This window comes from Dysidea avara, chromosome 10 (assembly GCF_963678975.1).
Source record: "Dysidea avara chromosome 10, odDysAvar1.4, whole genome shotgun sequence".
Taxonomy (NCBI): domain Eukaryota; kingdom Metazoa; phylum Porifera; class Demospongiae; order Dictyoceratida; family Dysideidae; genus Dysidea; species Dysidea avara.
This window is the reverse complement of record NC_089281.1, coordinates 13,624,515-13,652,478: the sequence shown is the minus strand read 5'-3', so window position 1 is coordinate 13,652,478 and position 27,964 is coordinate 13,624,515. Positions and strand designations below refer to the sequence as shown.

The 27,964-nt window shown below is 39.5% G+C and overlaps 2 protein-coding genes across 2 annotated transcripts; one reads left to right on the top strand and one right to left on the bottom strand.

The window, feature by feature from the left end:
* Positions 1-25: 25 nt before the first annotated feature.
* LOC136269186 (lysosomal-trafficking regulator-like) lies at positions 26-23,469 on the bottom strand. Its single transcript, XM_066064681.1, has 51 exons — positions 23,243-23,469; positions 23,105-23,193; positions 22,873-23,053; positions 22,724-22,814; positions 19,303-21,398; positions 18,693-19,162; positions 18,365-18,449; positions 18,244-18,310; positions 18,079-18,188; positions 17,675-17,967; positions 17,354-17,516; positions 16,823-17,021; positions 16,328-16,515; positions 16,009-16,227; positions 15,781-15,954; positions 15,463-15,693; positions 14,839-15,037; positions 13,814-14,089; positions 13,077-13,276; positions 12,629-12,715; positions 12,491-12,576; positions 12,299-12,431; positions 11,550-11,650; positions 11,431-11,499; positions 11,289-11,374; positions 10,669-11,039; positions 10,542-10,613; positions 10,336-10,476; positions 10,035-10,262; positions 9,630-9,706; positions 8,852-9,040; positions 8,462-8,613; positions 8,261-8,357; positions 8,141-8,205; positions 6,949-7,007; positions 6,812-6,898; positions 6,697-6,762; positions 6,380-6,480; positions 5,404-5,562; positions 5,226-5,292; positions 5,008-5,164; positions 4,613-4,753; positions 4,381-4,484; positions 4,211-4,324; positions 2,863-3,396; positions 2,712-2,807; positions 2,400-2,533; positions 1,922-2,019; positions 1,536-1,722; positions 408-482; positions 26-223 (listed from the first exon to the last, which is right to left on the bottom strand). The coding sequence occupies exons 1-51, from the start codon at positions 23,312-23,314 to the stop codon at positions 79-81; spliced, it is 9,681 nt and encodes a 3,226-aa protein (XP_065920753.1). The 5' UTR covers positions 23,315-23,469; the 3' UTR covers positions 26-78.
* Positions 23,302-27,155, top strand: LOC136269233 (cytochrome b5-like). Its single transcript, XM_066064736.1, has 4 exons — positions 23,302-23,503; positions 23,596-23,632; positions 23,678-23,772; positions 26,998-27,155. The coding sequence occupies exons 1-4, from the start codon at positions 23,396-23,398 to the stop codon at positions 27,064-27,066; spliced, it is 309 nt and encodes a 102-aa protein (XP_065920808.1). The 5' UTR covers positions 23,302-23,395; the 3' UTR covers positions 27,067-27,155.
* Positions 27,156-27,964: the final 809 nt, after the last annotated feature.

The window sequence follows — 27,964 nt, the reverse complement described above, 5'->3', positions numbered from 1 at the left end:
CCACAATCGATAATTATAAACTAAATTCCGCTTATTCTCGGATATCATTAAAAATAATTACCATACAAATTCACAATATTACGTAACGAGTAATTTAGGTTTGTCTACTAACACATAACCACCAGGGCCTTGTTCACTATCATCTTCTGGTTTAATCCAGCAGGTAACAGTCTTGTTAGCATAGCTAGCATACAACTCCTTGGAGCAACTACTGAACACCAGACTGCAGGAAGAGAAAGGGGGGTGTGACTCAATATTATGAGCTAATATCTCAAGAAACTTCTGAAATTTAGCTCACTTGCAAATACTATAGCTAATTGCTCTATTAAATTAATTTGAAGGTCTTTTCAGCAAATATACACTGTTTTTTTTGTTTTGTTTCAGCTCAATATATAGTTTCTGCTCACCTGACCACCTTGACTGGACTTGGCTGGGGACAGGTCACATCTCTGATCAGAGTCAGATCCCAGGAACTCCATAATCTGAAATGTGAAGAGCACATGAGGGAGGTACTTGGTTTGGTCAAAGATAAAATACTTAGGTATTGTGTATAATTGCTGGTCTACAAATTGCTAATTGGAAAAAGACAAAAGGACACTAATTCCCTGAATGTGCAAGCTGTGCAGGTTCAACAAGTGGGACGGATGTCGAGCGCCTACACTTGGCCACACCTTCAATTGTGAAATATGGTACAGCCTCGTATTAGTACTACTCACAGGAGATTTACTTGTAGATATAAGCAATGTACAGGTTTCACTGGATATATGTGACTCTCAGCAAAAACTCGCACAATTTCTTTTTATTGTCTCAGCATATCTACAATGTCCAAAGAATGGGTTGCAGTCCTATTATGGTGAGCAGTTTAGAATTGATTTGTATAGTGACTAAACTACAGGCACTTATATTAGCAGCCATAACTTTTGTTTGCATTGATCTATGGAGTTGGAATTTGGCTTGAGATCTCTCCTTGAATATAGTTTTAGCTCTGTATTCACTTTCACATACAAGTGTGAAGGCATTCTAAATTACAAAATTTTGTTTACATCTACCGCATCATAAATAAGCACAAAGTGACATGCATACCCTTGGGACTACCAAACATATTTGAATTATCATGAGTAGGCAAATAAGGTGTATACGTTTAAGCAAGAATTAATACTATAATTTATTCTTGGATTTGAGATTTGTTTTCCTGAGTAATGGTCCTTTGCATATTTTTTTCTTTGAAGTATATGTATTTCATGTTATCACTAGCTAGATTTTTCTGGTCATATATGGCAGAATAGGGACCTGGTGGTCTGGGGAAGCAAAACCCAACTATCCTTGCTTTGCTTAGGGTCTGTTGTGCAACTTCAGCCTCTATGTGTGAACCTTGCACGGTCCTTCTGTGAGTTACTGGAGGATATGCCTATACAGACTCAAAAGCCTAAGTGGTCAACAGGTACCCCAAAGTGGGCTTTGCCATTGTTTTGTGTGTGTGTATGCGTGTGCGCACGCGTGTGTGTATGCGTACATTCAACATGACACACACACACCTGACATTACCATCCCTCATCCCTGTGGCAATGACATTAACATACACACCCTCAGGTGCCGTAGTATATGTGAGACAAGTCACTTCTGACTCAATCTTCATCCTGTTCACCAGAGTTCCATTAATGCTCCATAAGCTGAGGACACATCCTGTAGGTGCTGCTGTATCTTCCTCAGTAGTGGGCGTGGCTATGGGGTGGGGTTGATCATGTGATACACCAGCCCTTTATAGTGAAACCTGTGTAGTGTGGACATCTTTGGACCAACCAATAGCGTCATGGTTATCAAGGCACTAGGGACACTTCAGGACCATAGCTAAGTGTCTAGAATATGCAGGTGTCCTCAAGTGTCCACATTAGCAGGTTTCACCATAGCTAAACACACACACCTTGTTTACACACTGTTACAATATCCCCCAGAGTGGGACTGGTGGTGACAGCAGTCACAGGTCCCTCGTGGTCCTTGAGGCAATGAATATAGCTGATACTGGGGATGTAATATCATCATGGTTATCACAAATTAGTTCTAATAACTACTAACTCAAAATGACACTTGCAGAATTAGCTAATTTAATACACAATTACCAAACACTTTGCAATATCAACATAGTCACTTAAGCTATTATGATTATGATAAAGTACTGTATAGTGGGAAATTTTCGAGGGATTAAACTTTTGTGAAACTGTGTAAATACGATTTTTGTGTTTATTCACAAAAGTCTAGGAAACGGTTTTGGTAAGGTAATAGTAGCTGTGTGTATAAACCTAAAACATTTCATGATTATATTTTCACGAAGCTACATCACTAACAAAAATTTTGTCCCTTGAAAATTTCTAGCTATACAGTAACAACCAACACATACTCACCGATTGGTATCCCAAATAATGCACGTGCAGTCATCACCACCGGTTACTACAAAACCAAATGGTTTACAGACTGACATACATCTTATGGCTGCCTCGTGACCACGAAGGACTGTCAGAGAATCAGCTCGTAATATCTACAGCAGGTAAAAGAAGAAAGTAAAACTACATTTTTTTCTTTTAAATATCTGAGAATTACAAAAATTAGCATATACCAAAAATAATACGTGTATAAGGCACACATCATGTTAAGCATACACCATAAGATAAGCATACACCATAAGATAAGCATACACCACATTTATTAAGCACCACCTGAGGAGTGTTAGTGATGCTCCAGCAATACACCAGTCCCATGGTGCCAGCCAGTATTATCAGTTGTCCATTACTGGCAGCTTCACAACATGTAACCTAACACAACAACAACCAGGGTGGTAATTACATTACACAAAATACAGGGAATTACCTTATCCAGCAGAGAATGGTGAAGCTTTATTTCTTCTCCTGTAAACGACTTCACTTCAACTGCATTATCCCACAAACTCCACAAGACTAGTAGGGAGGAGTGAGGACCAGATGTGACAGGAAAGAAGCCAGAGTTAGGCCCCACTACGATGAGACCCTCTGAGTCACTCAGGTAGAGCAGAGATGATGGGTATCGTTCAACTGACTCGGCAGCGACCACTTCAAGATTTCTCACCCCTTTGTCTCCAATAAAACACTGGCTAGGCATCTTCAGTTTTAGTTTACAAGGAGTGATATAGAGTGGGATGTAAGGATTATCCAATTTATCAAACACTGTTTCAGCAGTGAGTCGCTTCAGCACTGAACCAATACGGATTCTGAATGTTGTAAAGACGGTCATCTTATTACGAGCTGGGTGAGGTTCCTTGAAGAGTTGACGTGGCATTTGTCCATATGTCTTCACCATTGCCCTTAAAGCCGCTTGCTGGGTGATGTCCTCAATTTTGTCAATGTCAAATCCCTCCTCGTAATAGGTCTGTATCAAGACAAGTACAGTAAGTCATTCAGTGTAGTGCTACACAGAAAGGCCGGCTCTCTAAGCCACCCATTCTCCAAGGGAGAAATGCAGTTATTTTTATAGTAGGATGAATACTGGCACATCACTGTAACATTATTTTTTAAGGCAGAAAAAGACTGAAATGTGAGTTAAAAAATTCTTTAAGTCACTCTAAATGCTATGTAGGGGAAATTCCTTCTCTACCTCTATCAAGGCGTCCAGGTCAAGTTTATGTACTATGGGATATTTTGGACCTGAACTAAGTGACTGGATAATGGGTCCTCAAGTGTCCACATCAACAGGTTCCCCTTTTCATTCTTAACAGTTTGTTAGCTATATATACTCACTGAGGATGACTACACTACTAATGGTCAACAGATACCTTATAGTTAAAGGAGCACAATTACACATTCCAGTTAGGTCAGTGATGACTTACACTTTGTGCTTTGTTGACTTACAATTTTTTAATTGATATGTTTCTATGGTAACAACTAGATAGGGGACAGTAACTTGGCTGTTTTCCTATATAAGTCCATAAAATTATTTAACCAGAACCTGAATGCATGGCTTGTCCCAAAAACATTGTTTGCCAAACTTGTTGATCAAACAGAAGTAGGTTAGCTAGCCAGAAATCTAAGTTGATACATTAACTTTCCTGTAATTATGATCTCTTATTGAATCAATTTTTTATTCAGCCATTTCTTCTGCTATAAAAGGTGAGATCACAAAACTCACTATATGGTGCATCACAGTCCCTCACACTGCACAGCACGTCACATACAGCAAAACTCACCGCTGGGTGGAACACATTAACTGCTTCAACAGCAGCCTTGCCTGTCTGCCGGTAACCAAACACAAGATCCACCCACTCGTGAAGATGACTGGATACATACTCACACTCTAGTACCTGAGAGAGGAATAACAATGAGATCATGTGACATCATGTAATGTCTGCCATCTGACCTGTTTGTGTTTGAGGATAAAGAGACGAGGGTCATTGTTTGACCATGGTGGGAGGATCACATGATCCACACGTTCACCAGACTGTCTTTCTCCAAACTTAAACCCTAAAATAAATGCGACAATGAATGAAACTTGTAGTACATTGGTGAACAACAGATGCACACACACAGACACACACAGACACACACGCACGCACACACATGAATACACAGACAGACAGACAGACACATACTTTCTTTGTTAATCAAGAACTCAGGGAAATAGAAGAATTCTGGTATTAGTTCCTTGACATCAGAAGTTGACTCAGATGAGGACAGTTTCCATGTGGTGGCCAAGTGATGGAATGTTCGGTCAGGTATGTCAAAACTGTTACCTGAATATGACAATGATGAGCATCATGTAGACAATACCACACACATTTTCTTTATTCTTCACAGAACAAAATTAATTTTATAGAATACTCTAATAGAACAGTCACATTACTGCAGGGATCTACACTGAAATTTGTAAGACAATAAGGGTCTGGGGGAGCGATCTAAGATGTACCTCATGACCTCAATTAATTATCGAAATTAAGTTGTACTAGGATATAGACGAGGTCTCACAATATAAAATAATATCATTTACCTTGAAATGCAAGGAACATTTGAGTGAAGGGTGGAACCCTCACTAGAAAGTGTAACACTATTCCACTATTAGAATAGTGTGAGCCATAGTGGTATGGCTTGGATGGAGGATTAGGGTCAGTTGGCTGTTGCCCCTTCTTGTACTCTTCATGAAGATACTACAGACAAGGGGGAGGAGCTGTAATTTGCAAAGTGGCTATAGGGGTGTGGCTGACTCACTTGATAAGTGTCAAGATATTTCTGGATCTTACTGGAATCTTGAACTGATATTGGGAGATGAAATTTCCTACAATTACACATGGTTACACTGTAGCTAGTACGAACATCAAGGACACAAGCATCTCACATACTCAATAATTGTATTTACAAATTGCAACAAAATTTACAATTGTCTCACCTGAACACTGATTCCTTGGAGAGATCCAAGCTGTTGCTATGGTAATCAGCTAATATGAAAGGCATGACCGGGTATTGCATCAGATCATTAAATGTTCGTCCAGCTAGTTTGTTCAGCTCCATCAGATATTCAAAGTTCGTGATCTCCCCTTGTTGCCAGCTGTGGGAGAGTGAGGTGTCAAATACGTACTACATGATAGTTAGGCAACTTTACTTAAGCACTATCTTATCCCAACGTACTACTGGCATGTACTACCTACTGAGTGGTAAAAATTTGAAAGTACAACAGAATATGATACCAACAGCATCCTGATTACTGGGGTGTCCATATGTACTAAGGGACCATAAGTATCTGGATTATGTAGTGTTCTCAAGTGTCTACATTAACACTATGGTTATTCTCACTCAAGTACTATAGTAACTGATAGTACTTACAAACTATGCATACAACGCAGATACAGGTCTATATATAATGAAAACTTTAATATTTAAAATCAACACTAAACATGCAGTGAAACATTTTTTCAGGCCAAAATTTCTTGACCTTGTTAAGCAGGTCACTGTATACACAAAATGGGTTATTATGATTGTCAATTTAGACAGGTGACCCTATTGTACACAGTAGCCTGGTTTACTGCATTTGTTTCGGCTGGAGGTATTTTTTGATAGCTATATTAGAATGTTGAATAGCATTTCACTTTTAAAAACCCTTAACTAATTCCCTATTTTCCTTGAAATTATGATCTATACTACTTCTTTGAAGTATACTTAATATCATGAATGCTGACTGAGAGGTACTATGATATTCAGTGAAAATTGCATGTGAGATTTCCGTCCATGTAAATTACAGAAATTCTATCTAGGTTACAGTGCTTGATTTCTGCTTTCTACCCCAAGAGTGTACAAGATTCTATAGGTGTCATATTGACATGACACGACACACAAGACTGGGGGACACGGTGACATTACATACTCACCTCTCTACTAACACTCGCAATTTGTCACCATCCGCCTCACCCGAGTCAACAATGTTCACCAGACCGAGATTGAGTATTTCTGTATGAATTGTGTTTCTATCCTGTACAAGGGGATAATGTACTGTAACCAATGAGAAAGAAGCTTAATTGTTGTACGCTATTTATATTGTATAGTCCACAAGACTTGGTTGAATTAACATGATAGTGAAAGGCCCATTAAACTACTGTAAGCAGTGAAGATGAGGGTTACACTTACAAATATACAAGTGAAAAACATGCCTGCCTTCAGGAATAATACTGGGGCTGTTTTTACTCACCTTGGTTGATTCAAATGATAGGAACATAGTGATGCCATTGAACAAGAATATCTCCATGGCATTGTCCTATATAATGCACACCATGTCACAAAATTTAAGGGTGGCAGTGACGCACCTTCAGTGAGTATCGTCTGCGATGTACCTCTACCACTTCATCATGATCCCATGACAACAACGCTCTCTCGCTATCCCATGGTAACAGCTGCAAAATTAAAATATGTAACAAGAAGCCACATTAATATTACTACTTACAGTTGATATACTTGGGTCATCCAGTGGCTTGTTCCCATGAAACAGGAACCGATGATTAGCTGGGTGGAAACAACATATATATCAACAGTACTATAGTATAACGTGATATATAAACACCTTGATAGTGTCCTAGTTATCAAGGTGTCCCAGGCAAGTTTATGATACTTTGGGACCTTAGGCTAAGTGTCTGGAATATGTAGGAGTTCATGACAGGCTCCAGTGTACAGAGGATGCACATTGAAACTCCCTCTTTTAAAGATTCTCCAAATTAGAGAAAAATCTTCATAATAGGATCAAAGATTATGGTCTGGACCAAACATAGTGTGCAGGTCAAAACTGTTCAAGCATTTGGCACAAATGTATGCTCTGTTAGAGTAGTGAACAAATGAGCAGGTTTCAATTATCACAAATTCAAATAAGGCCACATAATAAACGTTTATTATTTCTCATCCCCGCCCACGTCATTGTTCTCCATAATGCATCACAGCATCAATGATTTTAGGTGTCATTGGTGGCTGAATGTGGTCATCAAGTTCTTTCCAAGTAACTAAGAAAGTTACATTCTGAGTCATAAGTGCTACCTAATTCAGCTAACTAGTTAAAATCCACTCTCCCCTACTTTGACTATTAGTGGATGAAAAACCAACAATTAAGTTCGTATGGCCAAGCCATAGATAATATAGTACAAGTAGGGATTCACAATGGTGACGTCACTACGGGACAATCCTCATTACAGGTAGGGACTTTGAGTGGTCATATCTCACTAACTCTACTTTGTTTCTTTTTGAATTTACCTTGACACTTTCCTATTCACTATTAGATTAAGTGAGTGTTATCAAATCACGGCGGTTTGCAGCCAGTTTGTCTCGGAACTTCCTTGCTATGGTTGCTCAGACGTGGCAACAATAATTTTTGTGGCACTATTACTAAGGATTGTGATAAGGTACGAGAATATTTTAAGCATCATAAGTCCCCAATGACTGAAGATTTGTATGAAGGTTATATTTTGTGAAGCGAGGCTGATTCTGAGCCTGTAACCAAGACCCATCAAACCCATAACGAGGATTGTCCGTACATAAAACTATTAGTTCAAATGACGTCACTGTTGCAAATCCCTACTTGTACTATATTATCTATGGCCAAATCAGGCTCTAGCTACAACTAGTACAATCACATGTTCCACATCACTTACTGATAATGAAGTACCCCTCCACACAATTGTCCTGACTGATACTCTGACATGTTGTAACCAATACGCTGTGTGATATCATCATGGATCATGTGATGCACAACACTGTATCACACGACTAACATTTTCTCATCATCTCTTAAATCTGCCTTCTGACTGAATGCAGCATTGGCATGGTAGACAGTATTCTCAAATATGAACGCCAGAGGAGGTGAATCCCCTAAAGTGAACCACAAAATTTGGTCGGATATAGACTTCTAATATAAAATTCCAACACACATAAATATTGCTTATTTCAAGAAACTGATATACAATTTAGTCTACCTTTGCTGTCTGTCTTGCATTCTTCATTCAGGATATACTTGCTGTCGATGTTACGAGGGACAAGCATGAGCCTGCGTCGCTCACGGCAGGGACCCTCTGTGGGGTCCAGCTGCCAACACATTGTCCTAGTCTCCTCATTACACCATAGGGCACTAAATAATTGAACATACAATTAGTTACAACTGCAGAAATAGGATGGTCAATTACTGGAGAGATAAAGAGTAAAACATTTTGAGTGACATGGTCTAATATTTATTGCTCCAAACATTACTTTTCACAGTACTTTCTAACAAGTATAAGACATTTTGTATTTGAGTAGGGATCATAGAAATAAAACAAGGGAGGTCATCTATACCTGTGCCAATTTTTAACCTCTTCACTAACACTTACCAAGCATGAGTGTTGTGTAACACGATCTTCCTCCAAGCTCCAAGGATCTCACGTTCTCTTCGAGTAGCAGAATGTATCAGTTGCAGTGACCAGTGACGTAGTCTGTTCTGCCTGTCCATCACACGTGATGATACATCATTGGAATTGTTGCTAATTGTCTGACTAAGTGTCTCCATCTTGTCCAGGATCCTGTAAAGAGATTAAGCAGGGAACTACACAATAAGCCAGAAATTTTTCAGGAAATAATATAGGTGTAAATAGAATAACTCTAAACAAATAAGATGATTTTGTTAATTAAACTTCAAAAATTTTATTTGCAGTACAATATAAAATTCTCTTGGAGATGTTTTTTAAATGCAGCTAGCATAAAGCCAGAATAAAATATCAAGATACTCTAATAGAACATTCACCTATTTTAACAAAGCAGTGTAATATGACTGTCCTATTAGAGTGTGCTGGTAATTGCAGAGGATAATAAGGAATGAAGGAAAAAACATTGGTAGAAAGAGCCTTAAAAGTTAAAAGCATATTTATTACGTGGGTTCCTAATGTTAATATGGACACTTAAGGACTCAGACTTTTAGTTGAGGTACCAATATATATAAACTGGCTTTGAAAATTGGGTCACTTTTGATGATCCCACTTTTGGCTGGTTGCAAGGTGCAGCTGGACCCTTGGCACCTTGGAAACTAGGACACTTGTCCATGGTCCCATTTGTGTTAGTGTAAACAAAAAATAGTATAAGCAGGTTGAACAATTTGATGGGTTTGTTATTCACCTGTTAAAAAGTTTCTTGTTACGATCATCGTACGCTTGACTATCATGTTCGTGTCGGTCCCTCCATCGCTGGTCATTCTGTAGAGACCAAATTTGATAATCCAACAATATCAAACACATTGATAACAACAGGAGTAAGTGAAACAAGTCTACTCCAGTAACCGTAGTTCCTGACCATAGTAAGCAGATGGCTGTATTTGGCAAAATTATTTGTATACAAATGACACATTTGGGCTGGCTGGTTTAAACAGGCAACTTTATTATCCTGCTAAGAGAGCAGGTTTCACAAGGATACTACTCTAGAAGACAGTGCAAGCCACAAATTTAGAAGGCAGAAAATCTATTTTGTCAATTTCTTCAAATTTTAATCTTCTGGTTTAGGGCAAGTAGTAACACATCTTCTCACATTCTTCATCTCATCAATAGCTAGTTCTAATTTCTGTTTCTTCCTCGGATCACTCTCCTGCTGCCACTGGAGAAGGGATGTGAGCCGGGTGGACTGTCGTATACTTGTACTGGTTGTCTTGATGATGGTCTCATACAGAGAGTTGAGCTTCAAGTAGATTGGACTATCCATAAGATTAGGAAGTGCTGTAAGAATGTTGACTATCGTCAGAATCAGCCTTGAGGCAAGCTGTGAGAAATAGCAGAACAATACAATAATTATATCTCTATAGGATAGAACAGTTTATAACAAGCTCACTCACTCTCTTCTTCAATGTAGCATTGTTCAACAGGGTGGTTAGCAAAGTGGATGAGTCTTCCATTTCACTAAACTCTTCCAACACAACACAATGGAAGGATATGTCGTGGACTGGCAGACAAAGGAAGCCCAGCACTCGAGCATACTAGAGAAGGGAAGAACATTGATAACAAAGCTAGTCACTTCACTAAAAGTTTTTAACACCCTCACCTGCTCAAACAAAGAGTTACGATGAGCATTAGCATATTTGTAGAGAATTGATGTTGATGGAACAGAAGAAAACTAACACATGAAGACACACTTGTTAAACAGTACAGCAGTAGTTCCAGTCAAGTACCTTCTTAGGATCAGCAATGAGAGCACTATGGAAATAGTACAATAAGAATTTAGTGAATGCTAAGTTAAACTCCATCACAGTAGCCTTGCTGTTGGGTCGTATTCCAGTTGGCAATGACAAATCCTTAGAAATGAACAGTCCAACTTGTTCAGTTTTGTAGGCGTGGCTGCTGTACACCACCATGTCCACTGCTGCTATGGCAACTCGGAGGAAGTGACTCGACAAGTTGGAAGATGAGATAGTGGTCTGGTCTCCAGCTGGCAAGGTGGGTATGCTAGCAGGCTCCAAGTTCTCATGAAATAGCTTTAATGTTGATTGTAATGTCTTGCAGTGTAACAAGTGAAGATAGAGAACTGATTTGCTGATTTTGTCTACAAGTAGAAGAAAAATAAATACGGAGTAGCACAAGAATTTATAATGTATTGACTTGCAACTGTAGTTACATGTACAGTATATATTACCAAATCTTTGTACAAGATAATAGGTATAGCTTTGACCACTATTAGATTTCAGCTTTATAATACATGTCTTTATACAAAAAATAAAAACAGCACTCAACTTGGTAAGCAACAGATTTTGACAGTCACCCATGTCAGAATGTTGTACACACTTGCCCATACCTTTTGACTGTTCAACCTTCTCTCTGCACTGCTTCAAGCACACCAACAAACTCTCCAATATTCCAAGAACATTCTCTTGACTGGAGCTAGGAGTATGCACAACTGACATTACATACACATCTGGTGGTACAAATTAGAATACCTGGCTGCAAGGTATGCTATTAGTTTGCAGAAACAAAACACGTCCTTCAAAATGAGTTCACTATCTTCACTACAAATACAGCAATAATGACATGGACATGATTTTAACAAAATGTCTACCTTTTCATTGAGTCACTGGCCACTACGGTTAGTTGACAGAGCACCTTCAGCAAGCCATGTTCATGAAGAAAGACCGCCATTCCTGGTACAGTTTGGAACAGCTAGGGTATGGAAACACAAGTAACAACAAACACTCCACTTGGGCTCTACAGTATTTTGCTTTAGTTACCCATGTTACCCTGGTATGGTGGGACCTATCCAAACATCTGTGCTCCACAAAATGAAGCCCATTTATTGATACACAGAGTTTCTCTAAAGAAATACACACACACACACACACACACACCACACACACACACACACACACACACACACACACACACACACACACACACACACACACACACACACACACACACACACACACACACACACACACACACACACACACACACACACACACACACACACACACACACACACACACAAGCTGATGAAATACTGTGATAAAATAGTTGTCTGAGTGCATACTTTTCACCTTACTAAAGCAAACAATATTTCTATTGTAATCAATTTTTTTCTTATACAGCTGTACTTTACGCATGCAAGTTTGACACTCGTTTTTCACCTGATACTTATTATTTTTCTTGAGATAACACTGTATTATTAAATGTGAAATTTGGAGAATATAAAAACTGGAATGGTTTTTGGTTAATGGCCAATATGGGAATTTGAATCATCAGCTAATCACATAATCAGTATTATCTCTTATTAGTACATCATTACCTACAGTCCCCACCCTACCCTACCTGCAGTAACACACTGAGGGTGGCATGACAAAGCATTGGTTGTGACAGTGTGTTCATGACACATGTGAGGATTGGAATTACGGCGTGCTTCTGGAACCCAGACAGCTGATCAGGAATGGAAACGCTACCAGAACTGGAGTGGAGTAATACAATTAACAGTCAAGTACATTCCAATTCTTACTCCAGACTCACAGGAAGCTACGCTGGTCGACATTCCGATCCAACACGATGGACATTAGTGCAGTAACTAATTCCAGTGACACAGTAAACTTGTTAAGCTGAAATGGTTATATATGATTGGCTATTTTATTGTGCAATGGTGTTAGTTACCTGGGAACCCAACAGGTCAAATCCCTTCATTGTGATGAAGTCCATCTTAGTAGCCTCTGTAGCTCTATTGAAATATTCTCCTAACACCTGTGATGTCATATGATGTAATAACACACATACTATGTCATTGCTGCCCACTGTGATATGCTCCTGGCACAACACTAGTATCCAACAGGAGGTTAACCGCAACTTACAGGTGAAGCTGCGCCCCACACCTCACCCATTATGTGAGACATGGGATAGGTTTCCCCAGGTACCCACTAATACAACTGAGTGGAATGGAGCAATGCGAGCAAAAATAGCAACTAGACATCAACCCTGGAACCTTACAATTACTACGCCTATGCTCCAACTACTTGGATGCTGCCACACACACACACACATACACACACACACACACACACATACACACACACACACGCACACACACACACACACACACGCACACCTTCACAACAGCAGTTCTAATCAGGACACTCTTATTATTGGCCATTGTTAGAAGACAGTCATGATTCAAGATCTTCCCAAAAGCAAACTTCACTTTCCCGTCCGGCAGAAGAATAATCTGTTTACGTAGTTCTGCTAACAGACCAACTTCCAAACTGGCAGGAACATCCTCCAAATCTCCCTCCCTCAAAGGGACCAATCCTGCATAAGTAACAACATGTGGAGTAGCCCTCTCTAAAAGCATCTACCTAAACTATGTAAGATTTTATTTATAGTAAGTACACAACTTTTAAAAAATGGTTTGCTGATTATCCTCCCACTCCAATAATCTGTATTAATTCTTCCTGACACAAATCGTATTTGTGAAGTTTATAAATTAAACCCACAACTTTGTGATTGTATGCAGCACCTGTTTTATGAATGATACAGAGTTACTACTTGCAACGACTTCATTCAGCAAACACGTTGCTGATCTGAAAACAATTTTTTTGAACAAAGGTGAACTTAGGGTTTGTACAAGATTCACTGGTTCTCCCCCACAGAACACTTGTTATTGAGTCAGCATGTGGATGCTTTTGGACTTGGACTTTTTCATAGCCCATATTTGCTGCAGTAAAGGGGTTTTTCATCTTTAAGTACATTAAGCAGACCTGATGGGACCAAAATCCTTTGTTCTTTTATGGAGGTGTCTGGAATTTTGAGGAAAAGTTTTACTACTGCTCCACCTACAGTACATACCTGTTACATTCACCCAGGAGAAGGTAGTTCGGTCTTCACTGCTGTACGAGCTGCCAGGAATACGATCAATGGATGGCTGAATATCAAACTCAAGTGTTGGTTCAGTCATCACACCCATGTCTTGTGGTAACTGTTGCTCATCAATGCTATCCAGTGCAACAGTAGAGGCCACAACCGGAGCCTTTCCTTGTCCTCCACCATTGGAGGCATCGATGTTGACAATCATGTATGGGGAAGATGACATGGACTCCTCTTGACTAACAGCAGGTGGTGCTTCTATTAGAAAAAAACAAATAGAGGGATTACAACACTTGAAATTCCCACACACCCACAAGAACATGACAGAACACCACCTCAGAGAAATACTAGAGTGGTCTCACGGAGCTTGGGAAAACAACCAACTTGGGAATTTAGGTGGGGCAAAGTGTGCGTGTGTGGTTTGATGCTCAGTTACGCCAAATTGGTGTTGTTGTGGTTGTTTCCTTGAGCAAGAAACTTTACTCACATTGCTCCAGTCTACCCAGCTGTTTAAATGGGGGCCTGGTGGCCTGGTGTCAACTGGGAAAGCAGCCCACCCAGCTGTAACATCAATGGGTACTTGGGGAAGCAAATGCCAACTGTCCATGTCTCACACAGCCAGTAAAGGTCCAGGTGGGACTTCGGTTGCCCACACCTTCACCAGTGGGACATGGTACAGCCTCCAGTGGGTTACCAATCCTGTCCCAAGGAGGATTTGCCTACACTGACTCCTATCACCTGAGTAGCTCACAGGTGAAGGCTTTGCTTGCTTGCTTTGTGTGTGTATGTGAGTGCGTGCGTCACACGTGCGTGCATGAATGCGCATGTGTGTGTGTACTGTACAATGTGCATGTACGCGTGCATGCATTGTGTGTGTGTTTGCTGTGTGCATGCAATGTATGTGCGCGTGCGTGTGTGTATGCAACTGTCACTAAGCATTCCAGTTTAAGAAATACAAAGTACCTACTGTACATGCACCACATAAACAAAATTAATTACAGCTGTACCTTCAAGTAGAGAGAAGGATGAGTCATTTCTGGTAAAGGAGATGTATTTGACATCATTAACATCTGGCATTAGCAGGTGGTCGCATATGTTGCGGAAACATTCCATATTTGGAGGACTACTGAACAGAAACCCAACAAGGTCCACAAACAATTTAACGATGTCCGCAGGTAGTGGAGGCAGATTCTCAGTAGATCTCTCCTAAACAACAACATAACAACACAGTGAAGGTATCATTTTATCAGCTAAACACCATATAGCAGTAGTATGGCTACTGTCAACTCTCACTATGAGAACCACAGGAGTTACATTGAAATAAACACTATTGAAAAGAATCCGTGTATTTTAGATCACCGAAAATGGGTTTAAAGGATTATAAAGCTCCTTCGAGACTTTTAAAGTGTATAGTTATTTTCCTGGATGCTCCTTACAAGTCCTTCATTTTATATGATTTGGGATTAGCCAGTACTGTACTATCGCATATAGCACAAGGGAAAGCCTTTGATGGACACATATTGAAATAGGTTCTTGGTATAAAGTTACACCACAAAACTCCACATGCACATATCATCCTCACAACTGTATGAGGGCAATGACCATATGGACTTGATGATGATGAAATGTACCTTGCTGGTTAGCAGTATCTTAATAATGGCATCAGCCTTATTGAACTGTACGAGGTTTTCATGATGATGGCTACAGGAGGGGCTGAGTAGTGATGTGAGTTTGGTTAGTACACAATTCCAACTGTCCCCTGGAGCTTTATGCCAAATATGCCAGTCAAGAAGAATGTGCTTGAGTATGTCTGTGTTTGTGATCTGATTTGTGTTGCCATCACAACACCAATTGAATAATAGCTACATGGAGAAAGCAGACAGAATGAAAAATGGACTGTTGGACGCACGTACACACATGCACGCACACAACATACACACTACACACACATCAGCGATCTTATATCCAACAGCAGCTTGTGGTGTCCTCAACACTTGCTGTATTAATTCCACTCCTCCGATCTCATCAAACTCAGCTCTCACATGTGGCAATCTCTTCATCACCATTAACAACAACTGCAGGCAACTAGCTTGGCACTCCTCTGAACAGCCCACCTCAACCACCTTACATTCAGACACAAAATTATCCACAATACAAGCACTTGCACAACTACTAACCTTAGCATACATGTACAATATACCACTAATTCCTATTGCTGATACAAGTGCATCTTGGAAAAGCATTTGGTTACAGCGTTGAGCAGCTGAAGGTAACGAAACTCGTTCCAACTGTGGAAAACAAATGTATTGCTTCAGTCGTTCTGCATTGATATGCTCAGCATATTGCCATGATGATGCTTTTAAACAGTCATAACCTCCATAAGCAAGTAGTGGATTCTACAAGTGAGTGAAAACAAAAGAAGTCAAATCAGCAATACAGTACACCTACTGCTACACAAAAGTGTGACCTATTATGACATAACATGAACTCACACACCTCTAGCAGTATCACTGCACTCTGTACTGGTGAGGTTCGAGTAAACAACCAATCTTTTCGTGACGCTCCTGATGACATTCTGGTGAACTCCAGAGGGATGCCAGCAAGACGTAACGTTCGAAGGTCACTTGACGCACAGTTTGGGCCCAAAAGGTACAATTGTCTTGCTAGATTAGAGTTGATACAACCTAGGAGGCATACACATGAGGATTCATAGACACACTAGTATTACGGTGGTATGTGTGTAATATGGTCACCTTGAGACTAACCAATAGTGTCCTGATTTTTGTTAGGACCTTAGCTAAGAGTCTGGATTATGTAAGTGTCCAGATTATAAGACTATAGACCCCTGAATCAAGGACACCTAGCTCTTATAAAAAAAAACAATGGCAACTATAAAATTTCTCCAGCATTTATGAAAAAAAAAAAAAGAATGCTCCTGTAATTCATTGAAATTAATACTTTGACTACTTCAAAATGAAATACACAATTCACCTTGATACACAACAAAGGTGCCCAGTTTCCATGATATTTGCTGGGAGGAAGCCTCTAGCAACTCAAGGCTCTTCTCTTCCGTGTGCTCGCTGGTGACTCCCCCAGCCATATAGCAGATTTTCCCTTTGTCATGTAGCAACAACATGTTTGCCTCCAAAACACAGTCTGGCAATTCCTCTCCATCAACTGCTACTGTGACCTACAAATGGAAGGTGTGGTATACATGCTATATATGGGTCTACTGTTAGTTTAGCCTCTGTACATACATTCAAGCAGGTGAATTTACAGGTTGTAAAACTCGGCAAGACTATAGAGATCAGAATTGCTCAACATTTAGCAAGTCAAATAGCAAGAATACTATGTATTAAGTTCAACAGTTTTCTTGTAACAAAATCAGAAGTAATTATGTGCAGAGGGAACAGTGTAAGAAAAGTAATTATTAAGCCAGGGCAAAATTTGGGGGTTAAATCTATTGAGGCCATAAATCTATTGAGGCCATAATCCTAGTTATCATTGTACATTTACAAGTACCTTGTAGCTGTGGATGTCACTTCGGTGCTGTGATATCTTATGGGTGGTGATCACAAGATGGTTCCACATGTTAGGCGTGAGGATACTACCATAGGATGCCATTGAGCCACTTGTAGCAACCGCCTCCTCCCCTAGGTGTTTCCAGTCCAGATGACCACACAGGCTGCCATGACAACAGTGACCCATTATATATATTAGCTTAATTATTTTTTGTTAGGGACCCATGACAGGAACCTCAATACTAAAACTCTCTTTATTGCATCAAAATAAGAGCAAACAGGTGGCAACTGTACAATTCACATTATGCCCCACTCCACCTACCTCACTATAACATTTCCTGTACAGCAACATGCCCACACTTGAGCAAAGCACTGCTCATCTACAGGATAGGAGACCAGGTGGACTAGAGCAGGGAATGGATATTTTGTCACAGACAGCCAAATTGTGGTTGACAGGCCGTTTGATGTAAAATTGGAGATATTCAAACTTGAAGGGATTGTCATTAAGTCTGCCTCGTCGATGTTGGTTTGTGGTTTGGGGTATGAGAATTTGATGTATGACATCGGACGGAATGGAATATCAGTGAGTCGATATAGAAAGCTTGGCAGCCGTTCCTGCAGAACACGTAAATTAGCAGTTACAAAATTAAGCAGTAATACACCCAGTCAGTGCTTAATGGCTAAATGCATACTGGTTACCCCGTATGCCTGCACATACACACTCACCAACAATTCTTTGCTATTCTGAAAAGACGTTACTAACTGTTTGGCTTCCTGAATACTCAACTGTTCCTTGTTTAAAGTATACACTACTTCAGCTACGAGGTCACAGCATCCTGCAGAGAAAAAGAAGGCATGGCTCAACAAACAATGGGCATATGGCTAACTCACGTAGTGTTGTTGTCGACACGTTACTGAAAATAGCACCACAGCTGTGCAGCAAGTGAGCTAGGACACCCTGCAGGGGGAGGGGCTAGTACACACCTTGCAAGTAATGCCATTTAGTGCCCACCTTGTGTGAACACACTGTAATGTTCTCTCCACATGACACTAGTAGCATTAACAAGTGTCTCAGGAATATTTCGATGTTACACACACTAGAATCAGAAATAACACTTACTTAACTGCTGTGTATATTTACATATGGAAATCTATTCCCACTACTACCAATAAGCACCACAAACGAGTGCCCTTCAAGGGTTCCACTGTATTCAGATTCCAGTATTACTAGTAAAGCAACGTGAAGTCAAAGGTTAAAAATTTGCATACACACGTACATACATACATACAGTACATGATCAGGTAGATATAAAACTAGGAAGGCTGCACCACGTACATACCATGCTGCAGACAACTCTGATACAGTGGACTGATGAATCAAACTAAGCGCATAAAATATTGGAGTCACAAAGGTTACTTTCCCTAAGGAGCCATCTTGTGGCATGATGCCATTTCTATAAACAGTAGCTCCTTCGACGATCACTTCTTTCTCGATATCAGCATCATAACCATTCTCCTTAGCATCTGTTGTCGATGAGCGGCTGATACGATTAGACATAACAGTTGTTAATTCAGCCTTGGAAAGCCTCTTTCTGCACACTCTTTTCCTGTTAGCAACGACAACATTGTGTTGTGTGGTGTGTACAGGTGTGTTTGATGGGACTACAGCTGGTTGGCGGTCTTGTTTAGGACGATGGAAAGCTGTTGAACAATTCACCAGTTCAGTACACAATTTGTGACCATTTGTAGCATCTGCCACTTTACTGCCTTGTAGTGAGTCTTGAACTTCCTTCAAAAACATCTTTAGTGCCTACAAAGGAGAAAAAATGCTTTTCAAAAGATAGTACTTACATATGTACAGTTAAGAACAAAAGTTTGGCAGATAAAAGTTTGTTGATTTTTTTTCCAAACTTCAGCCCCACCAAACTTTTGTCATCTTTGTACGCTTACTGTTTTCCCAGATTCCTTTGTGCTCATAAAACAGCAAGCTAGCTGCAGCTGTCGGCATAACACAACGATACTTGTCTCACAGAGTTGCTCTACCAAATCTTCAACTGTTTCTAGCTTCTTTATTGTGGCAAGAAAAGCACCAAGCCCTGGAGCCATCACCATAACCAACTCCCATAAGTTACTATCACTGGCATATTTTAAGAGCCATGTATCCTCCGTGACTACACAAGCAATGATCCCCCAAAGACTGGAACAGATTTTAAAGTCATGACAAAACTCATCCTTGACCAAGTTAACAGCAAGACTCTTCTTCACAAAGTACTTCACAATACCACTGTGTGCTTGATCTACGTCAACCTCTGACAGTAATCCAGTGTGCAGTGGTTTAGAAGTGTCAGCAACCGATAGGATAGTTTTACGTACTGTAGCGGTACTTGATAGAGACACCATTATCTTTAGAACAGAATGCATCACTTGCAATATGATTGTCTTGAGTACTGCTGGGAGGGAGTCTTGTGTCTTACATTCAGCATTCAACAACAGAATAGCCTGCAGTAACTTGACAGTGCTATCATGAAATTCATCAGAGAGAAGCAGCACAAATAGTAGCTGTACCACACCTGCCTCGGCAAGTAGCTGCAAACATGATACCTCAGAAACTACCTTAGCAACAAGCTTCAACAGTAAAAACACGAGTGAGTTGTAACGTTTCTTATCACTGGGGTCTACTTCTGTATTGCTGGTGAGACCATCTTTAAACAACTTCAGTTGATCACTAAGGAATGGCCCGACCACATACTGACAAAGATGTGTCTTAAGTGGAACACTGCTGTGGCCCAATATACACTGAATGTGATAGAGCACCTCTAGGACAACAGTGTGGTCACTACACTTTAACAGCTTCAGGTAATTTCCTAGAATCTCCCACCATTTTGAGTCACCTCCGACATCAGACGACTGCTGAAACCAAGCCTTCTCAAGAAGGTCAAGATACAAAGACAAGATGGAAGGATTATCATAAAATGATGGCAGACGAGATGGCAAACTGGGAAGAAACATCTCTATGATCACCACTGGATCACAAACAGTCTGTGAGAGCAGTCGAATAAGGCTGATCTGTATATCGGGAAGGTCACCGCAAATACCAAATAGTGACATAGCCAGTTTACTGATATGTCTGATCATTACTTCAGACTCTGCTAAACCCACTCCATCTGACATACTGGTGTTCTTTATTTTAACTGTTGATGGTTTAATACAACGGCTACGCTCATTCCCAATGTACGACGCAATTGAAGTAAGCTTGTCGATAATTCCTGCTACCAATAGTTGAATTCCCTTACCCTCTCCATCCTTACTGACAGTGAAACTTGATGAAATACACAATTTAGCAACTAAATACAAAAATATTCCATTACACTCATCCGTCAGGATACTCTGCATGAGAGGAGTAACCACACTCAGCGAATGGGTTGGACCCTGATTGCAGATATCAACATAGCTGAGTACAGAGTATAGCATTTCTAATGCCACAATACCAAGCTCTTGACTCATAGCAGGGCTGGCATCGTACTGGTTCATCTTAAGATTAACACATGCTGTTATAATACTAGAAAGCGGCTTGGATACTATTGTTTTCAAGTCTTCGGTTGTTGTAATGTGTGAGAATTGAGCCGGAACAGATAACCAGATGCGTACGAGGATGGCTGTGACATAGAAGAGTGTTGTCTTTCCAGCAGAGACACTGCTTGCATCTCTCAACTGTAGGCAACATCTCGACCAGTGATTGATGGTGTCATTAAGAAGGTTTGTAACACTGTGTAGCTGTTGAACGCAGTCAGATATTCGAGCTAAACTATACAGGCCACTCTTAAAACACAATCCTTCATAGACTGACAATAGTAACAGACAAAATCTGAAGTTGTTTAAAAAGTTAAAAGTCTCTTCTTTCTTTACACAAATTTGATCAATCAGGTAAATCAGAAACGAACGAGGAGTATTGAAAAACAACTTATCAGTATCTAGAGTGGTCTCATCAGTTTCTTGAGATGGTTCACTCTTGCAGATTTGGTAAACTGGTAACAACGCCAAATCATCTGGGGAACACATAGTTAAACTTGATATACACTAGTCGGATGTTTTGCTACATCTATAAAACCAGGTACTAATTCAGTAATTAACAATTAATTTGCTAATTAAAAGTCAAGTATAGTAATTACTAATTAACTATATTTGTCACCATGGAACTTTGAACAGCAAATGTCTAAGTACAAATAATAAGTATCTATTCTATACTTCGTCTATTCACAAACTCTTCAAAGCCTAAAAGTGAATCGGCCATTCCGCTCATGTTCTACAGCATTACAAACGAAGAACAGTACAAGAAATATCTCTGCAATCAATTCAGTCACTACAGAAACTACGGACAATTCTCACAATAGCCAGCTCCACTGAAGCGCATTACAATGAATCAACACCTACACGGTAGTGGAGAAAGAATGGGGCACAAAGGAGGACAAATGTGCAGTGTTTGCTATTACAGCAAATACTACAAAAATTTAAGTACATGATGCACACACTGTAGCTGCTGCAGTTGATGAAAAGGCATATCTTGGGCCGAAGTGGCGTTGAACAGTGAAGAAATCAAGGCTGTAGCCTTAGTTATGCTTGGTTGGAGGCATTAGTCAGTTAGTTTGTTAGTCAGCAGAAAATTTAGTTTAAAATTCCACAGAAACTTGTTGAAAGGTTTAGGATCACTCTGCAGGCATTTTTGGGATTGATTTATACCTAACCAACACTGCGAAGCTGTAATGAAGGAATTATTGGGTGACATTTTGGCCAGAAAAGCCCAAACCTCCATGATCCCTAATGTACAGTGGCTGGTATAGACATCATTCTGACAGGCTACTTCAGCCTCTCTAGCTGTATTAGTAAAATGTATGGTACTGGATTAATCTATTAAACTCCTAATTCTATTAATAAGTTTGCTGATGATACACATACTTGCACATGCAATGTTTATGTTGTAGTGCTGGCAGACAAACTTGGTTTTTTCCTCTACCCATTAGAGGGTTTCACTGTATTGGCTCATTGACAGGAGTTGACAGAGTATTTACACTATGTACCAGAGTGGCTGCAGACTGCTTGCCATTAATTTTATTACTGAAAATGTTTTCATGTATCTGGCACAACACATCCATGTATGATGATGAAATAGTGTACCCTGTACAGTGCAAGTGAAGTTACTTCATGTACTAGGACCTTAACAAAATATCTGAATTATGTCATTAACAGGTTCTAGGAAGAGAAAAATCTCAAAACAAGTGTCACCTAAATTGCATAAGTCCAAAAGTGTTCATAGTACTGAACTTCCAAACTTTTACAAATTATACTCTTGCACTACACTGTAGTTGTGGCTTACCAGAGCTCTGCATGAAGTCCAACATTGAGGAGAGAGCACTCTTAAGAATCACCAGAATGAGTTCTGCCAGCTCAGGGTAGTATACGTTGACCTGTGTGTACAGTATACCCACCCACTATGTCACTAACTGTGCTCCCTTCACCCCATACCTTGTGACACACCAGGGTTAGTGTCAACATCAGATAACAGTTAACATCCTGCTTTAGGAACTGCACCACGCTGTATACTCCAACGTTAGGTTTCGTGTTCTTCCCGTGTGATGTAATAAACGCGTGTCGGATCTGCGTTACTAGTTTCTGCACCAACAAGCTACTCACTGTAAACAAATCACTACAGAAATATAGAATAACATCTGAATTGCTTCATTTAACCAGTATATACCTTGGAAGGATGTTAAACGCGCTTTCTTCTGAGGTAATATAAGTGGTCATGAAGTCCACAAGCAGCGCTTTCAGTTTCGCCGCATTCACCTGCCGTAGTTAAAATAGACGCTTTGCAAATCATCGTGTGCGTACAAACCTTGGAGGTTTCCCCGTACAGAAGAACGTCCCAAGTTTCTGCAGCATCCATCGCTTGTGCTTTGACTTTCATTTGTCTTCCTCGGCGTACGCTAACATTTTCGGTCAAAGCCCCAACACCTGCACGAATAACTTATGTTAGAGTTGAAAGGTGATGTCAGAACAATTCACAAGAGAGGATGTAGCTAAACACAACACGAGCGAATCTTGTTGGATAATTATACACGACAACGTGTACGACGTGACAGATTTTTTAAATGATGTAAGATACTAATTAATATTGTAGCTATTAAATATAATATGGAGTTTTCGAGCCACGCCCACTAATCCAGCTATTATATATAATCCTGACAGCATCCAGGCGGTGGAGATATACTATTAGAATTTGCAGGTAAAGTGGTGTATTAATGCAATGTGGATCAACCTGTTGAGTTAGGACAAGATGCTACTGCAGAGTTTGAAGACAATCACCACTCACAAGATGCTCGGGAACTGGCAAAGAGCTATTTGATAGGCTTTATTTCAAATCAGGTACTGTAAATTGCTTATGCGTTGTTCGTACATGTATAATACAACTGAGGCAAATACTATGCATGCAAATAGTTATCATGTGCTTAACCACTAGCTATAGTATTCTGAGAATCACTTGTACATACTGCACGTGCACGCACACGCACAACATCCACACACATACACACCTGGCACACTGTAATAAATCAATTTTTGCTGACCACTGCCTGGACTGACATACAGTGGATCTCGGCTCTGTGATGGACACTTTTATGACCTGTCTCTTTCAGAGGCAGCTAATATAGAGCTATACCAAAAATGTTCGTCCTTATTATAGAAAGTTTAATTTGGAGAGCTTGTTAAGAGAGGTTTCACTGTACAGGACAGATCCATAGTGAAGCAGCTAAATGACAAATTTTGCAAGAATTGTTCACTTTGCGATAGAAGGAACAAATTTTCTATGGAAGTTGAGTAATGTGTTCTAAATGGTTTGATGTCACTACTGGGAGAGTAGTTTCCATGGAAATCCAATGAAACAAAAATCGAACCCTGTGAAATTTTTATCAGGTGGCCTAAAAAAACATCCAGAAATTTTGTTCAATTTTGGCTAAACTAAACTATGAAACTTTATCAATGAATAGTCCATGAGATTATATTTTCATTGTTGGTTTATCCTATGAAAATGCCTTGAATTCAGTGTGGCCACCAATGAAATCTTAACTTTTCAAGGGCAAATCTTCCAGTAGTGAATACAATCAAAGTAATTGCCTAAGGGAATATTTTGGAACTTGTCAAATGTTAGACCGGCCAGGAACCATACAAGTGCTTTTGACTTTGTAGTGTGAATTTATTTCAACATTACAGCTGTAGGTGCAATGAGAAAATCTCTCAAAGTATGGTGAAATAATCTGTTTTAGTTACTCCTCTTAAGGTGAAGTACAATAGAAGTAATATATGTTGCACATCTGTGGTTTCACACAGCGCAGCCCTCTGCCAAAATAATGACCTGCTGAGCTGGATGGAAATCTCCCTTGATCACCCTCTATAGATTTGCTTGTCAATAAAAATGCTTCAGCATGTACTGTACAGTAGGAAATTTTGACGAAAGGGAAAGCTGATGAATCCACACTTCATAGCATTAACAAATTAAATGATCTAAACACGTACTTTTAGGGCTGCTTACGGACATTTGGCAAATTTGTAACTGATTTGTCAAATTCATCAATGTTTTTTTTTTGTTTAAATTTCCTGTCGTACAGTACACCATTAAGCACTTTTATGGCTTTATGGCTTTCTATTGTCAGGTTCTTTGCCTGTGTGGCATGTTTAATGACATCCATTCTAATATGAAATGGTAAATGTTTTACTAAGTTAGGTATTTAAATCAAAAAATCATTTTAGCTGCATGCTGTACTATAGAGCTAAGCATATGTAAAAATTGCATTTTCTTTCTTCCTGTTAATATATGCAGTGTGGTTCGCAGCTTTCTTGGCCACACAACATGTGTCTTGATGCAAATAATACTTTATCACAGTCCATATAACACAGAACAGTCAAATACTCTAATAGTCATGTTTGTTCTTTACAAAAGGTTGGAGTAGCTGTAGCTCCTAATAGAACAGTCACCACGTGCACATACAGCAATAGAGGCTATATCTTTTCTGAGTGAGTGCTATGGCCAGTTGTGATTTTCATGAGTGAATTGTGACACTACAAAGCAGCACATGGGGAAACTTTACTACAGTGGAACCTCTCTATTACAGACATTTTTGGACCCAGCATTCTTGGCCACTTTTTGCTGTAATATAGAGGTTTTCCTCTTTCAGAGGTAAAAATGTATTAACCAGACCTGTTGGGACCAAACTTTTTTTCCTTATTATGGAGGTTTTTCTATTGTGTCCTTGAAATTTGTTAATAGGGGTTCCACTGTATGACACTAATCGACACTAAAAATTGAGTATAAAGGTTATAAAATGCACACACCTTCAGTGAGCTTCCACACCCCCACTCGAGTACTCCAGGCCCTACTCTGTATAACTGGCACCCCTCTTATTAAGCCCTGTGGTCCACCCTGTTGTAATTGATTATAGTTTAATTGATCCTATTTCCTAGGTTCCTTAATATCAGTAACAATATCCTTACATGTGATGCTGGCAACTGGTTCACTCCTAGCCAGGATTTTTAAAGGGGGATTCTGACAGCAGTATTGAGTTACCAGAAGCAGGGATCTTGGGGTGCAGCCCCCAGCTGCTGAGAGACTTTCAATATTTTAATGAATCAAAACTCAGCAAATTGATATATTTTATGCAAAAATAGTACATTTATTATAATGCATATAAGTGCCCCTAGGATGAAGCTAATACTACCTAGTGGAAACAGACAGTATAACACATAGAGACATCTGTAAGTGATAGTTATCCCACTGGTATAAGAACCATGAATCCACTAATACAAATGGAATGACTTACAAACAAAACATTATAACTACAAATACATGCATAGCATGGAGTCATTATGCGTGCCCAAGTGGTAAATGAGTTCTATATCTTTAAACACTGCACACCAAAGCTATAGCAGTATAAGGTCATGCTCAGTTTTGCATTTGATGTTAGAATGTCTGAAAAACGCCACTAAAGAAGTTCCTCAATGTATGGATATTTACAGGCATGACTGTATGTGACTGCTCTATTAGAGTATATACCTGACTTCTCTATTGGAGTATATCGATCTTCTTAACAAGTTTTCAAGAGGGCTCATGTTACCTCTGTTCCTTCCCTGAGGGATGAATGCAAGGTTGTGCTGTGCCATACACTATTAGTCACTCATTTTGTCCTGCCACGCTAAATGGTGTGCTAGGGTCCTGCTGTAAACTCAGAAGTCTAAATTTTACAGGAGGGTTCCTGAACCCCCCCCCCCCCCCCCCCCCTATGCCCCTGCCTAGATGCAATTTCTATATAAATACTTTTATAGTAGATATTTGTTTAATCAATTCCTGATGTTGGTTTTGATGTAACATTAGTACGTATTTATTTTTCATATAATTTGACTACTTACACTATGCTGTAACAAAATGCGTTAGCTAAAACTGCATGTGTAGCATATAGTGAAACCTGTGTAATATGGGTAGACACTTTAGGACTAACTATATTGTCCTTGTTTAACTGGAACCTCTTTACAGGTTATGCATTACTGTACAGGGAGATGTTTGTATTTAACTGGCTATAATTATGTGCTTGATCTTTCTAGGATGGATCACGTGATCAGGATACCAGTGGTGGCCAGCCACAGGACTCTTCATGGTGTACAATTTCATAATCAGATGTTTGTATGTATGCTACTGTCAACATACATGCACTGACAATGTTGACAGCATGTCCTTTTACCATCAACAAATTCACAAGGAAGTGTGCTGTAGAAACACAGATCAGTTGTATCTAACAATTGTAATGGAATCAAATGGAATAGCTAGTGAGCTAATCGACCACAGCTGACAGCACAGCTCCTTAACACTCTAATAGAGCAGTCGTAGAGTTACCTTAATAGCTATGTAAAAGTACTATCACTTTTAGTTCATTACTCAGTATAACGGTACCACTAAACATTTACCTCCATCAACTCAGAATGAATCATGCAAGTAGTTTCAGTGTACCATTAATTATTGGGATAATTACTTTCCTCTGTGCATGTGATATAAATGGAATATATAATTATATTTGTTAAAACAGCCGAGCTGTAAGACCAGGTAGTATGGTACATCTTGTAAATGAGATGGTATTGCTAGTCGTGGACAGTATTATTATAGTGAAGGTCAGTAATGGTATTAGTCCAGAAAATAAACTTTGACAATAGGACCAGTCAGCTTTACAATAGCAGTTTGTTTATGAATTAGTTTCTGTTTTTACTCTAAAATTACTGTCTCAATTACACATATATAGTCTAGCTGGTTTTAGTTACTGAATTTTAAAGACATAATATACAAATTAACATTTACATTCAGATTGACAAGTCAAAGTTCGCCACACCACATTAATCAGTAGCTATAATGTATGGGTACATGTTATTGTTTTGTATATATACTGTATATGGGTAAAGATATACCATGCAAGCATTTAGAAAGTACACAAGGCTGTTATCTGAACACTAGCTGCATCATGGTGAAGTGAGTTCTGTGCAGTAAATCTTGTAGCTTTAATAATCCAATACGTGATGGGTC